Source organism: Gigantopelta aegis, chromosome 9 (assembly GCF_016097555.1).
Source record: "Gigantopelta aegis isolate Gae_Host chromosome 9, Gae_host_genome, whole genome shotgun sequence".
Lineage (NCBI taxonomy): Eukaryota > Metazoa > Mollusca > Gastropoda > Neomphalida > Peltospiridae > Gigantopelta > Gigantopelta aegis.
In genome coordinates this window covers 54,482,276-54,499,721 of record NC_054707.1, presented here as the reverse complement: position 1 = coordinate 54,499,721, position 17,446 = coordinate 54,482,276, and the positions used below count along the sequence as shown (strand labels likewise).

The window sequence follows — 17,446 nt, the reverse complement described above, 5'->3', positions numbered from 1 at the left end:
TATAACCATTTATAAAATGTGTTTAAATAAAACATTCCTTCCTTCTATATATAAACAAAACAAACTTTACTTTAACCATACATCAGACACCATATAACCATTTATAAAATGTGTTTAAATAAAACATTCCTTCCTTCTATATATAAACAAAACAAACTTTACTTTAACCATATATCAGACACCATATAACCATTTATAAAATGTGTTTAAATAAAACATTCCTTCCTTCTATATATAAACAAAACAAACTTTACTTTAACCATATATCAGACACCATATAACCATTTATAAAATGTGTTTAAATAAAACATTCCTTCCTTCTATATATAAACAAAACAAACTTTACTTTAACCATACATCAGACACCATATAACCATTTATAAAATGTGTTTAAATAAAACATTCATTCCTTCTATATATAAACAAAACAAACTTTACTTTAACCATACATCAGACACCATATAACCATTTATAAAATGTGTTTAAATAAAACATTCCTTCCTTCTATATATAAACAAAACAAACTTTACTTTAACCATATATCAGACACCATATAACCATTTATAAAATGTGTTTAAATAAAACATTCCTTCCTTCTATATATAAACAAAACAAACTTTACTTTAACCATACATCAGACACCATATAACCATTTATAAAATGTGTTTAAATAAAACATTCCTTCCTTCTATATATAAACAAAACAAACTTTACTTTAACCATACATCAGACACCATATAACCATTTATAAAATGTGTTTAAATAAAACATTCCTTCCTTCTATATATAAACAAAACAAACTTTACTTTAACCATACATCAGACACCATATAACCATTTATAAAATGTGTTTAAATAAAACATTCCTTCCTTCTATATATAAACAAAACAAACTTTACTTTAACCATACATCAGACACCATATAACCATTTATAAAATGTGTTTAAATAAAACATTCCTTCCTTCTATATATAAACAAAACAAACTTTACTTTAACCATATATCAGACACCATATAACCATTTATAAAATGTGTTTAAATAAAACATTCCTTCCTTCTATATATAAACAAAACAAACTTTACTTTAACCATACATCAGACACCATATAACCATTTATAAAATGTGTTTAAATAAAACATTCCTTCCTTCTATATATAAACAAAACAAACTTTACTTTAACCATACATCAGACACCATATAACCATTTATAAAATGTGTTTAAATAAAACATTCCTTCCTTCTATATATAAACAAAACAAACTTTACTTTAACCATACATCAGACACCATATAACCATTTATAAAATGTGTTTAAATAAAACATTCCTTCCTTCTATATATAAACAAAACAAACTTTACTTTAACCATACATCAGACACCATATAACCATTTATAAAATGTGTTTAAATAAAACATTCCTTCCTTCTATATATAAAAAAAAAAAACTTTACTTTAACCATATATCAGACACCATATAACCATTTATAAAATGTGTTTAAATAAAACATTCCTTCCTTCCTTCTATATGGAAGGACCTACAGTGAAACCTTTCTAAACCAGACCCTGAAAAAAAAATAATCCTGTCAAAACAGACCAAGTTTTATTGTCCTGATGTTTTAAAATTCTAAAATGCGATTTAGACCGATTTTTTATATGTATAATACTAGACGTAATTACAAAACTGTTGTTTGTTTTGTCTCCAGCCCCCCCCCCCCCCCCAGCATGAGCGGGTTTAGACCGATTTTTTATATGTATAATACTAGACGTAATTACAAAACTGTTGTTTGTTTTGTCTCCACCCCCCCCCCCCCCCAGCATGAGCGGGTTTAAACCGATTTTTTATATGTATAATACTAGACGTAATTACAAAACTGTTGTTTGTTTTGTCTCCAGCCCCCCAGCATGAGCGGGTTTAGACCGATTTTTTATATGTATAATACTAGACGTAATTACAAAACTGTTGTTTGTTTTGTCTCCAGCCCCGTCGACGACTGTGTGTGACCTGGAGTGCCTGGCCGTGGGCACCCTCGAACCTCTGTGCATCACCCCCGATCAGGAGTGTGACGGAATACAGCACTGTGATAGTGGGCAAGACGAGCTCCTCAGTAAATGTGGTAAGTAGGTCAGATACGTCTCCGGGGTACTCGGCCCTCTTACAGCATTGTGTGGGATATCACTGTCTAAGCTATTCGGCAAACTAAATAAAAAATTAATCATTACCTCCCTTTTCACTTTCTTGTAACAAAATTTGTGCATTCCTTTACCTTTTTGACTTAATCCTTTGGGACATTCAAAATTTAATAGCACCACAAATGCTCCCCACCCACTGTCGACCCCGGTCGGGCTGCTGGTGATCTCTTGCACTTGCCAGAGCATGTGGTCCCCTCCTCCCACCCACCTCATCCCTGTTCCAGTCTTGGACGGAGGAGCCGGCTTGAGCCGACACCTGTGCCCACGACAGGCGTGCATTACAACCGCTTGTTATGAAATTGCACGTCAAACCCTAAGACCAGACCAGACCAGACCAGACTGTCTAAAACTTAGTTTCTTGTTTTGAAAAGGCCTGCTAATTTCCTGAAATCTTGTCAGATGATGTATATATTTATAATTGCCTATAAATTTGTTCAACACTATATACAATATATCCAAAACTTTCAAAACTTTATCTGGAGATCTATTGATAACATGTAAGTCACAGACACAGTCTTCAAAAATACACACTTGCCACACTTGCCAGACTCAAACCCAGACACACCTTCGGTGTGTTTTGGACCTTAAACAGAAAGTTTAAGTTTCAACCAGAGATACCACACAATGTTTTTAGAGTGTTGTGTATGTTGGTGTTTAAGTAGAGAGCTAAACTCTTAAGACATTGTATAATCATTCATTGGACAACATCCTCATTGGTGCATCAGAATTAATGGTATTAATTAACTTAGTTAAGATGGAGATCTTGATACTAGTGTCTTCAGTGATGGATGTGAAGCTTTTGCCATCCTAATGCCTGCATGTGTCTACAGATTTTATTTTATTATTTTAATAGATTTAGTTCACCACCTCAACCACAGTTCATATAATAAATAGCCAAAAATATTGGACACTAAAGAATCAATGGACATTAAATTAAACCTCAATCCCAGTTCATATAAAAAAAATAGCCAAGAATATTGGACTGTAAACAATGAATAGTAAATTAGGCCTCAATCCCAGTTCATATAACAAATAGCCAGGAATATTGGACTGTAAACAATGAATAGAATAGTAAACCTCAATCCCAGTTCATATAACAAATAGCCCTCAATGAATAGTAAAATCCCAGTTCATATAACAAATAGCCAGGAATATTGGACTGTAAACAATGAATAGTAAATTAGGTCTATTTTATTCTGAGTAATGTCCCAAAGTGCACAATATTCCAAGAATAGAGCTGTGTCAAGCAATTTTATATTGCTATTTGACAGTTGTGACACAGCCACCTCGGCCCACACCAATAGTTCTTCCCATTATTGGTCCCACGACGACCGCAACTGAGTTACCTGAAGTCACTAGCACAGTGACAGCAACCCAGACGGTGTCTGTAAAACTGTCGACTGCAACTGTGCCAACCTTATCTGTTGGAACTGAAAATAACTCACCAATTGTTGCTACTACGTCCACGGAAATGACGTCGACACCGGCTGTAAGTACGACATCGGAAGTTTCCTCCACCATGTCGACGACAGCTGAACTGATCTTACCTACCATTCCAGCCGAGGAGTATATCCTCAGCTTGCCGCCAGGTATGATGATGACTGTATGATGTTTCCATTTATCGAGTCCATCAGACTAGGGCCTCCACAAGTCCAAAGTAATGGACTCGAGTACTCGAGTGTCAAACTCGACCCAGACCCGAGTACCCGACACTTACACTAGATAATAACGAGATTATATATACTATACTAAGGAATAAAGTAAAATAGCATTATGCATCGTAAATCCAGTGCTGAGAATGGATGTAAAATCATACCATTGTATTGCATTCCATACATTCGACTTTTGTTTCCCCTACATGTCTCATAGCCTTATCATTTGAAGAATTTTCAGTTCATTCATCCTGGTTATTCAATAGGATGAATTTCTAACACGAACTATCAAACATCTGGTGTGTGCAACCAAAACGATCACATCAATACGCTACCTCGAGATTCTGTAGATGCCAAGACATAGGGCCTCCATGAGTCCGAAATATTGGACTCGAGTACTCGAGGGTCAAACTCGACCCGGACCCGAGTACCCGACATTTATATTAGATGATAATGAGACTAAGGAATAAAGTAAAATAGCATTATGCATCTTAATTTCAGCGCTGAACATGGATGCCAAATCATGCCATTGTATTGCATTCCACACATTCGACTTTTGTTTCCCCTACATGTCTTATAGCCCTATAATGTAACCGGAGGCAAGCATAATATGGCAAAATTACGTGGGTTTTTTTGTTTGTTTTTCAAGTCCTGTCAGTGGACTCAAGTCTTGCTAGACTCTGCCCGTGCCCGAGTACTCGTAAAGACCCTACATCAGAGATTGCTTGCTTCGGCCATTTGACCAGTCAGTCATGAACATTTTTCCAGGTTTAGCCAGAATTCTGGATTTTTGATCATCTGTCTATAGACAGCGTCTCCAGATTTTCCACTGTTTGTTCAAACTGTTCTATATTTCTCTGTCCAAAACTTATAATATGGTTTCGACTGATTCTTAGTATTTCCATAATCTCTGTCCAAAACTTACAAAATGGTTTTGACTGATACTTTGTGTACATCTTGAAGGCCCCCACCATTTTAGACTGTTGTGAAACCCTAACCATAGGGCCAGTCTCAGTCCCCATCCACCAATATTAAAATTTCCAGTTTTTATTTCATAGCCCACGTAAGTCTGGACCAATTAACTGCATCTAAGTTTCATGATGGAGTACAAAAAAGTACAGTGCAGAATTACTTCCCTTTTAGTCCTATGGTACTTGGTGCACCAAAAAGGCAAAAGAAAATACAGTTGGAAACATGGTCAATCATTTTGTCTAATAAAAGATATTTAAAAGTTTTAATATAGACAGAAAAACTTTATCGCCAACCTGTACATTGTAAATGATTATTAATCGACCATTGTGCTGATGCATTAAGATGGAGCTCAATCTTTCTATAGACCTGGCCCCATGCTTATAAACCTTAAAGTCTAGACTTTAATCAAATTCAGACTTTAACGTCATGGCAACGCCATTAAAATAGCATTATGTTAAAGTCTGGACTTTATTAAAGTCTAGACTTTATTAAAGTCTAGACTTTAAGTTTTATAAGCACGGGCCCTGGATCATGTTATGTAAAAGTATCACAGCTAAGGTTGATTATAGTGATTATAGGACAGTTTTACAGCTGGCACACATAGGCAACTTTATGGTAATCATTTGTACCCCTCTAACAATTAAAATATTTTTGCAAAAAAGGTAAATATTACGTTAGTTACTGACTGTCTTTGAATATATCGGATGTATTCATTGCATTCCAAGTGAAATCAATCACTTTTATGATAGAGTAAGCATAGTCTGTGGAAATACTTCTGAACCAAAATACTTTACCTCTGAGTCTGACTCAACTAGTCATGAATATATGTTTGGACATATTTGACCTCATGAGAATTACCATCCACTTTCAAAAGGCTATGTTTTTACTAAAGAAAAGGTTTTGAATAGATTAATCATTTTATTACAGGCCATAGTATCAAATTCAAATAATTTACTTTGTGTGCGAATCATATAAAATGGCATACATTAGACAACATAATAAGTATATATAATGGTTACATCAGATATATAACATAATGTGTGTATAGTAATATTATATGTATGTAATGTGTATTACGTGTATGTATACATGGGGTGTGTATACAGTGATGCACCGGTATGTACGTGTACACATAGTGTGTTACACATGTAGTTCAAGTTAGTGTTGTGGTAGAGGATCTGGTAAGTTTCTTTTGCCTATCTAGTACCATACTCAGATATTGTCCAAAATAAAGTACATTGAAATCTCTCAAGACCGGACCCTCTGTAAACCGGAATTCCCTCAAAACAGGACGTTTTACAGAGTCCCTTTTTAAAAAACAGGACAGAACTTAAACTTTCTAAACTGGATCCCTCTTAAAACCGGACATTTGTCTTGGTCCTAAGGGTGTCTGGTTTAGAGTGATTTCACTGTACCTTTCTTGACTTTCCTAACAACTTCAATAATCATTCTTCACTTAGATGTAACAATTAATATTGTTTATTTCCATTTGCACAACGACCATAATTTTAACCTGATGACCCTAATATTTTTCTAAAAACAGTTTCCAAGAAAATGAGGCAGAACAAATCACCTTCGTGTTGTGGTGACCAATTTACCATGTAACATAATTTTCTAAAATAAAGTGTATTATTATGTATACATGTACCTATCATATTTTTTCCCAGCATGTAAGCAATTTGTTCTTTTGACATCTGTTTATATGCACTTTCCCACAGATATAACAGCAGGGCTCGAACTTAAGAATTTGTCACCCACAGCATTTTTCTTTTAAATTGCCTCTGGTGATACAGCACACCGATGGCAGTTTTAAACCTGCCTATGGAAATATTTTTAAAAGCGACCTTTGCAGTAAATAAATATGACTGAAAGGTTATTTTGTTGCATGTAGACTTACTTGAAATGTACAGATGTTAAGCACATAATGTACACCATATATATTAATTTTGCTGTCATTGCAGAGTTTTACTGATGGTAGTAATGTTTATTCAGTGGCACAAAAGTCAAGTCGGTGATGCTCCCGACCCACATTTATTTATATCTCGATGACGGCAATTGGTGCCATTGTTAAGTTTGAGCCCTGTAACAGCATGTACCACATCACTTCATTTATCCTGCTATCATTGTATTTCTCCCATCCCTAGCTATGCAAGACAGACCCGTTCCATGATACCAGCCCATGGAGAATAAATCTGTCTTGCATGGGCTATGACGTCATTTAACATGTAGAGTATTACGGCGTTGGTAATATATGACGTCATATTAATGCGAGTTGGTCAGTTTTAGATTGATATTTTGTTATTAAAACCTTCATTATAAAAGCTGTTTTGTCAATTTGTTGCGTTCAATCATATTTAGCACATGAAACAAACACGACAAATATGATAGTGTAGTTTATTTTTGATAAAATAGTCAAATAAAAAAGTTACTTTTTCAGCCATCTTTTTTTGTTTGTGTAAAACAATTTATTGAATGAATGGGAGAAAAAGACTACATCATATGCGGTCATGTTAGATAGAAAAAGTACACCCTCGGCAGACCTGTCAACCCTCCCGGATTCCGCGGGAGTCTCCCGGTATTTGATCAAATCTACTTTCACCTGTGCGGGAGACAGTTTCTCCTGTTAAATGACATTTTTGTAAGCATAAAAAAAAAATCGATCCTCTTTTGTCAAAATAACAGAAGGGAAGTAACTCTGCCTTTTTTTCTTATTTGGAAAATGTCGACTACTTTCGGTTTTTGAGAATGTAACAGGCCGAATTGTCCCGACTGTTTAACCTTTGCCGAAGTGAGAATTGTGGGATAGCCTATTTATATTGTTAAAAAAGCACATGGAGTTTATAAAATGATGTGTTATTATAATGTTTGTTGTCCATCGTAATGGCTACGAAGCATGTTGCCGCTAATTCAACAGGCTGTGTATTGACATTCAGTGTTGCCATATAAAAAAAAATAACTATCCAATTTAGTTCTAATAACACCTCTGAATTGTAAAATGTCTTCCCACTGGATTACATAATGCAACTATGACGAATCTGAACTGCCAGACTCTTGAGTTGACAGCGATACACACAATGCATGTTAAAATCACATGTCACAGCAAGACAACGAAAAGACCAATTAGCTGTATAAACATACTTGTGTCAGTTAATTTTGTATGTTTGTGCGGTAAAATGTTGGTTATAAGGGTACACTTCAAGAAATTAGTTTTGTACAATTACAATCTTAATTAAAATTAGCTCCACTATTACATGTGGATCTAAAGACAGCCAGTTGGAGCTCATGTCCACCAATCAAAACCTTACTTGCAGAATCCTGCCAGTGATTTAAAACTAACAACACTGCGTAGTCCCCAATGTCCAGGTAACATTTCGTCTGTAAATAATAATTTAAATATTGACCAATCACACTTAGCCTTTTATAATGTTATTTGGGAGCATACAAATTCTAAAAATATCGGGCGAGTCTATTTTAGTGGCCGCAGTACAGCGAACCATACCAATACGTTATCAGTCTTCAATTTTACATAAAAATTTATTTATTTATTTATAAAAAAACCACAACCTAAATCAGTCTTCAGTTTTACATTACAAATTATTTATTTTATAAAATAAAACATGTTTTAAGGCATTCGTAATTCACACGAAACATGTCGTATACCCTCAGGATAATTCGGAATGTTTTCAAATTATTTTTAAATCACTGGCAGGATTCTGCAAGTAAGGTTTTGTTTGGTGGACATGAGCTCCAACTGGCTGTCTTTAGATCCACATGTAATAGTGGAGCTAATTTTAATTAGATTGGTACAATTAAAAAATGTTGTGTTTGACATTGACATAAAGTTACTCACGGAAATGGGTATAATTCCGGTATATTTCACACGACATCCGTAATGAGGTTTTACTTATGATTAATGAAAATACAATGTTTATTGCATCATTATAATGATTTTAAATAAGTACCACGCCACCGTTCCTCATAGTAAAAACTGAATATTAATTTATAAGATTTATATAAATTTGTCTTTGGTACTTAGGTACACTAACCACAAATGATAATGTAACGCAACCTGTAAGGCTGTAAGTGTAATACCGTAAATGTACTAATTAATTTTTTTATTTCTTGTTCATGTTCTTAACATTTTTGGATAAAATATATATATTTTTTTAAATATGTATTAAATCATAATAATATTTTTTTTTAATGCCAAGATCTAAGGTTAAGAAGTATATATGACATTATAAAGTATTCATATAACTTATTGTAATAATGTTTTTTTTAAATCTTGCGATTTTGGGTTAAATTGTATGAATTAAAAAAATCTCCTGCTTTTTCAACACACACCTCCTGCTTTCTCTTGACTAAAGGTTGACAGGTCTGACCCTCGGTGGTGGAAATTTATGATGACTAGATAAATTTCAGTATTGTCGGTCACTAGCCAAAACTATAGTTTGTTGGGACGGAACTACATGTACTAGCTAAGACCAGCAGGGGAATGTTGTATTGTTCAAAGTTACTTATTTGTTTTATTTCCAATCGCTGGTTATTATTTTGTTTAAATGTTTTGAATACAATTTTTATTTTAAAAACTATTTTGTTTTGGTGTAAAGATATTGTAAATGTTTTTGTTTAATGATACCACTAGAGCACATTGATTAAGTAATCATCAGCTATTGGTTCTCAAACATTTGATAATTCTGACTTACCACCAGAGGAAACCCGCTACATTTTTCCATTAGCAACAAGGAATCTTTTATATGCACTTTCCCACAGACAGGAAAGCCTTTGACCAGTTGTGGTGCATTGGTTAGAATGACAAAAAAAACCCACAATCAGTTGAATGGATCCACCAAGGTGGATCGATCCTGCAATGCAAGAAACTCCAGTGAGCACTCAACCGACTTAGCTAAATCCTGCCCCATATTGTAAGTGATAAGACAAACTACTAAAGTTATGAAATAAAACAGTTCAGGGCTCTGTTTTACGTAATGATCTTAGCTCTAGGATCACATTAAATGCATAGCTATCGTATACACTTACGGGTCTCAATGATTAAACCATTGAACTTAAGGCTCCTAGGTACTAGGTTCGCCTCCTGACACCACCCAGAGCAAGATTAATAACTCAGTAGGTAGGTGTAAGGCCACTACTACAAATTGTCTTTCACACTCAGTAGGTAGGTGTAAGGCCACTACAACAACTTGTCTCTCAAACTCAGTAGGTAGGTGTAAGGCCACTACGACTTTTCTCTCACACTCAGTAGGTAAGAGTAAGGCCACTACAATTACTTCTCTCTCACACTCAGTAGGTAGGCATAAGGCCACTACAACAACTTGTATCTCACACTTAGTAGGTATGTGTAAGGCCACTACAGCGACTTCTCTCTCACACACTCAGTAGGTAGGTGTAAGGCCACTACAATGACTTCTCTCTCACTCAGTAGGTAGGTGTAAGGCCACTACAACAACTTGTATCTCACACTCAGTAGGTAGGTGTAAGGCCACTACAATTACTTCTCTCTCACACTCAGTAGGTAGGTGTAAGGCCACTACAACAACTTGTATCTCACACTTAGTAGGTAGGTGTAAGGCCACTACAATGACTTCTCTCACACTCAGTAGGTAGGTGTAAGGCCACTACAACGACTTGTCTCTCACACTCAGTAGGTAGGTGTAAGGCCACTACAACTTGTCTCTCACACTCAGTAGGTAGGCGTAAGGCCACTACAATGACTTCTCGCTCACACACTCAGTAGGTAGGTGTAAGGCCACTACAACAACTTGTCTCTCACACTCAGTAGGTAGGTGTAAGGCCACTATAATGACTTCTCTCACACTCAGTAGGTAGGTGTAAGGCCACTACAACGACTTGTCTCTCACACTCAGTAGGTAGGTGTAAGGCCACTACAATAACTTCTCTCTCTTTGATCCCCGTAGGCGGGCCCATTGGGCTATTTCTCGCTTCAGTCAGTGCACCACAACTGGTATATCAAAGGCCGTGGTATGTACTACCCTGTCTGCGGGATGATGCATATAAAAGATCCCTTGCTGCTAATCGAAAAGAGTAGCCCATGAAGTGGCGACAGCGGGCTTCCTCTCTCAATATCTGTGTGGTGCTTAACCATATGTCTGATGTCATATAACCGTAAATAAAATGTGTTGAGTGCGTCGTTAAATAAAACATTTCGTTTTCTTTTTCTTTTTTCCTTCTGTAGCACTGATCTCCGACAGCCACCCAGTAATTAAGGATTCTCTCTTATTTCTTTTATGTTCATCGGGGTTTGAACAAAAAAAAATCATCTGCAAACTGTGAATTGGCGAAGCCGTTCTCACATAAGTTTGCGGATTATTTGTTTTGTTCGTATAGCCAGATGAACATAATAGTAATAACAGACAATACTTATAATTAAATTTGAATCATACTTCGTAATAATAACACTAAGGTTCATACTGTATTTTGAATTATTTTTGGTCCATAAACAATAACGCTCAGTAAGACAACTTGCCCATATAAAATGACATCAACAGATATTAATGTTCCCTGACAACGTACTTTTTAGGTTCACTGAGAAATGAATAAACACCCATTGCTACGTCTGGACCAATGGGATGATATTGTGTTGTAATGAATGTAACGTTTATTTATTTATAACATACTGAAGTATCAGTCTTCTTCTTTTGTCCAGTGTCAACTTCAACAGCAACTACCACTGTCCCTACTCCCACTGGAACAACTACTACACCAACAACATCAGTACCCACTGCTACCACTGTTACCACTATACCAACAACAGCCACAGTGCCCACTACCACTGGTACCACTGCAGCAACAACAGCCACGGTGCCCACTACCACTGGTACCACTGCACCAACAACAGCCACGGTGCCCACTACCACTGGTACCACTGCAGCAACAACAGCCACGGTGCCCACTACCACTGGTACCACTGCAGCAACAACAGCCACGGTGCCCACTACCACTGGTACCACTGCAGCAACAACAGCCACGGTGCCCACTACCACTGGTACCACTGCAGCAACAACAGCCACGGTGCCCACTACCACTGGTACCACTGCAGCAACAACAGCCACGGTGCCCACTACCACTGGTACCACTGCAGCAACAACAGCCACAGTGCCCACTACCACTGGTACCACTGCAGCAACAACAGCCACAGTGCCCACTACCACTGGTACCACTGCAGCAACAACAGCCACAGTGCCCACTACCACTGGTACCACTGCAGCAACAACAGCCACAGTGCCCACTACCACTGGTACCACTGCAGCAACAACAGCCACAGTGCCCACTACCACTGGTACCACTGCAACAGTGCCCACTACCACTGGTACCACTGCACCAACAACAGCCACAGTGCCCACTACCACTGGTACCACTGCACCAACAACAGCCACAGTGCCCACTACCACTGGTACCACTGCAGCAACAACAGCCACATTGCCCACTACCACTGGTACCACTGCAGCAACAACAGCCACAGTGCCCACTACCACTGGTACCACTGCAGCAACAACAGCCACAGTGCCCACTACCACTGGTACCACTGCAACAGTGCCCACTACCACTGGTACCACTGCAGCAACAACAGCCACAGTGCCCACTACCACTGGTACCACTGCAGCGACAACAGCCACAGTGCCCACTACCACTGGAACCACTGCAACAGTCCCCACTACCACTGGTACCACTGCAGCAACAACAGCCACAGTGCCCACTACCACTGGTACCACTGCAGCAACAACATCCATAGTGCCCACTACCACTGGTACCACTGCAGCAACAACAGCCACAGTGCCCACTACCACTGGTACCATTGCAACAGTGCCCACTACCACTGGTACCACTGCAACAGAGCCCACTACCACTGGTACCACTGCAGCAACAACAGCCACAGTGCCCACTACCACTGGTACCACAGCAGCGACAACAGCCACAGTGCCAACTACCACTGGTACCACTGCAGCAACAACAGCCACAGTGCCCACTACCACTGGTACCACAGCAGCGACAACAGCCATAGTGCCCACTACCACTGGTACCACAGCAGCGACAACAGCCACAGTGCCCACTACCACTGGTACCACTGCAGCAACAACAGCCACAGTGCCCACTACCACTGGTACCACAGCAGTGACAACAGCCACAGTGCCCACTACCACTGGTACCACTGCAGCAACAACAGCCACAGTGCCCACTACCACTGGTACCACAGCAGCGACAACAGCCACAGTGCCCACTACCACTGGTACCACTGCAACAGTGCCCACTACCACTGGTACCACTGCAGCAACAACAGCCACAGTGCCCACTACCACTGGTACCACAGCAGCGACAACAGCCACAGTGCCCACTACCACTGGTACCACTGCAGCAACAACAGCCACAGTGCCCACTACCACTGGTACCACTGCAGCAACAACAGCCACAGTGCCCACTACCACTGGTACCACTGCAGCGACAACAGCCACAGTGCCCACTACCACTGGAACCACTGCAACAGTGCCCACTACCACTGGTACCACTGCAGCAACAACAGCAACAGTGCCCACTACCACTGGTACCACTGCAGCAACAACAGCCACAGTGCCCACTACCACTGGTACCACTGCACCAACAACAGCCACAGTGCCCACTACCACTGGTACCACTGCACCAACAACAGCCACAGTGCCCACTACCACTGGTACCACTGCAGCAACAACAGCCACAGTGCCCACTACCACTGGTACCACTGCACCAACAACAGCCACAGTGCCCACTACCACTGGTACCACTGCACCAACAACAGCCACAGTGCCCACTACCACTGGTACCACTGCAACAGTGCCCACTACCACTGGTACCACTGCACCAACAACAGCCACAGTGCCCACTACCACTGGTACCACAGAAGCGACAACAGCCACAGTGCCCACTACCACTGGTACCACTGCAGCAACAACAGCCACAGTGCCCACTACCACTGCAGCAACAACAGCCACAGTGCCCACTACCACTGGTACCACTGCAACAGTGCCCACTACCACTGGTACCACTGCACCAACAACAGCCACAGTGCCCACTACCACTGGTACCACTGCAGCAACAACAGCCACATTGCCCACTACCACTGGTACCACTGCAGCAACAACAGCCACAGTGCCCACTACCACTGGTACCACTGCAACAGTGCCCACTACCACTGGTACCACTGCAGCAACAACAGCCACAGTGCCCACTACCACTGGTACCACTGCAGCGACAACAGCCACAGTGCCCACTACCACTGGAACCACGGCAGCAACAACAGCCACAGTGCCCACTACCACTGGTACCAGTGCCCACTACCAGCACGACAACAGCCACAGTGCCCACTACCACTGGTACCACAGCAGCGACAACAGCCACAGTGCCCACTACCACTGGTACCACTGCAGCGACAACAGCCACAGTGCCCACTACCACTGGTACCACTGCAGCAACAACATCCACAGTGCCCACTACCACTGGTACCACTGCAGCAACAACAGCCACAGTGCCCACTACCACTGGTACCACTGCAACAGTGCCCACTACCACTGGTACCACTGCAGCAACAACAGCCACAGTGCCCACTACCACTGGTACCACTGCACCACTACAACAGCCACAGTGCCCACTACCACTGGTACCACTGCAGCAACAACAGCCACAGTGCCCACTACCACTGGTACCACTGCAGCAACAACAGCCACAGTGCCCACTACCACTGGTACCACAGCAGCAACAACAGCAGTGCCCACTACACTGGTACCACTGCAACAGTGCCCACTACCACTGGTACCACTGCAGCAACCACTACCACTGGTACCACTACAGCAACAACAGCCACAGTGCCCACTACCACTGGTACCACTGCAGCGACAACAGCCACAGTGCCCACTACCACTGGAACCACGGCAGCAACAACAGCCACAGTGCCCACTACCACTGGTACCACAGCAGCGACAACAGCCACAGTGCCCACTACCACTGGTACCACTGCAGCAACAACAGCCACAGTGCCCACTACCACTGGTACCACTGCAGCAACAACAGCCACAGTGCCCACTACCACTGGTACCACTGCAGCAACAACAGCCACAGTGCCCACTACCACTGGTACCACTGCAGCAACAACAGCCACAGTGCCCACTACCACTGGTACCATTGCAACAGTGCCCACTACCACTGGTACCACTGCAGCAACAACAGCCACAGTGCCCACTACCACTGGTACCACTGCACCAACAACAGCCACAGTGCCCACTACCACTGGTACCACTGCAGCAACAACAGCCACAGTGCCCACTACCACTGGTACCACTGCAGCAACAACAGCCACAGTGCCCACTACCACTGGTACCACTGCAGCAACAACAGCCACAGTGCCCACTACCACTGGTACCACTGCAGCGACAACAGCCACAGTGCCCACTACCACTGGAACCACTGCAACAGTGCCCACTACCACTGGTACCACTGCAGCAACAACAGCCACAGTGCCCACTACCACTGGTACCACTGCAGCAACAACAGCCACAGTGCCCACTACCACTGGTACCACTGCAGCAACAACAGCCACAGTGCCCACTACCACTGGTACCACTGCAACAGTGCCCACTACCACTGGTACCACTGCAACAGTGCCCACTACCACTGGTACCACTGCAGCAACAACAGCCACAGTGCCCACTACCACTGGTACCACAGCAGCGACAACAGCCACAGTGCCCACTACCACTGGTACCACTGCTGCAGCACAACAGCCACAGTGCCCACTACCACTGGTACCACTGCAGCAACAACAGCCACAGTGCCCACTACCACTGGTACCACTGCAGCGACAACAGCCACAGTGCCCACTACCACTGGTACCACTGCAGCAACAACAGCCACAGTGCCCACTACCACTGGTACCACTGCAGTGACAACAGCCACAGTGCCCACTACCACTGGTACCACTGCAGCAACAACAGCCACAGTGCCCACTACCACTGGTACCACTGCAGCGACAACAGCCACAGTGCCCACTACCACTGGTACCACTGCAACAGTGCCCACTACCACTGGTACCACTGCAGCAACAACAGCCACAGTGCCCACTACCACTGGTACCACTGCAGCAACAACAGCCACAGTGCCCACTACCACTGGTACCACTGCAGCAACAACAGCCACAGTGCCCACTACCACTGGTACCACTGCAGCAACAACAGCCACAGTGCCCACTACCACTGGTACCACTGCAACAGTGCCCACTACCACTGGTACCACTGCAGCAACAACAGCCACAGTGCCCACTACCACTGGTACCACTGCAGCAACAACAGCCACAGTGCCCACTACCACTGGTACCACTGCAGCAACAACAGCCACAGTGCCCACTACCACTGGTACCACTGCACCAACAACAGCCACAGTGCCCACTACCACTGGTACCACTGCACACAGTGCCCACTACCACTGGTACCACTGCAGCAACAACAGCCACAGTGCCCACTACCACTGGTACCACACTGCAGCAACAACAGCCACAGTGCCCACTACCACTGGTACCACTGCAGCAACAACAGCCACAGTGCCCACTACCACTGGTACCACTGCAGCAACAACAGCCACAGTGCCCACTACCACTGGTACCACTGCAACAGTGCCCACTACCACTGGTACCACTGCAGCAACAACAGCCACAGTGCCCACTACCACTGGTACCACTGCAGCGACAACAGCCACAGTGCCCACTACCACTGGTACCACTGCAGCAACAACAGCCACAGTGCCCACTACCACTGGTACCACTGCAACAGTGCCCACTACCACTGGTACCACTGCACCAACAACAGCCACAGTGCCCACTACCACTGGTACCACTGCAGCGACAACAGCCACAGTGCCCACTACCACTGGTACCACTGCAGCAACAACAGCCACAGTGCCCACTACCACTGGTACCACAGCAGCGACAACAGCCACAGTGCCCACTACCACTGGTACCACTGCAACAGTGCCCACTACCACTGGTACCACTGCAGCGACAACAGCCACAGTGCCCACTACCACTGGTACCACAGCAGCGACAACAGCCACAGTGCCCACTACCACTGGTACCACTGCAGCGACAACAGCCACAGTGCCCACTACCACTGGTACCACTGCAACAGTGCCCACTACCACTGGAACCACTGCAACAGTGCCCACTACCACTGGTACCACTGCAGCGACAACAGCCACAGTGCCCACTACCACTGGTACCACTGCAACAGTGCCCACTACCACTGGAACCACTGCAACAGTGCCCACTACCACTGGTACCACTGCAACAGTGCCCACTACCACTGGTACCACTGCAGCGACAACAGCCACAGTGCCCACTACCACTGGTACCAGTGCAACAGTGCCCACTACCACTGGTACCACTGCAGCAACAACAGCCACAGTGCCAACTACCACTGGTACCACTGCAACAGTGCCCAGTACCACTGGTACCACTGCAGCGACAACAGCCATAGTGCCAACTACCACTGGTACTACTGCAACAGTGCCCACTACCACTGGTACCACAGCAGCGACAACAGCCACAGTGCCCACTACCACTGGTACTACTGCAACAGT

General features: G+C 42.8%; 1 protein-coding gene across 1 annotated transcript in view; it reads left to right on the top strand.

Moving 5' to 3' along the window:
* The window catches only part of LOC121381647 (mucin-2-like), a 104,788-nt gene that overhangs the window by 26,367 nt on the left and 60,975 nt on the right, over positions 1 to 17,446 (top strand). Inside the window, exons 12-13 of the mRNA XM_041510984.1 lie at positions 1,979 to 2,113; positions 11,499 to 11,695. Of these exons, the coding sequence (XP_041366918.1) occupies positions 1,979 to 2,113; positions 11,499 to 11,695 (332 nt within the window). The remainder of the gene's footprint in view (positions 1 to 1,978; positions 2,114 to 11,498; positions 11,696 to 17,446) is intronic.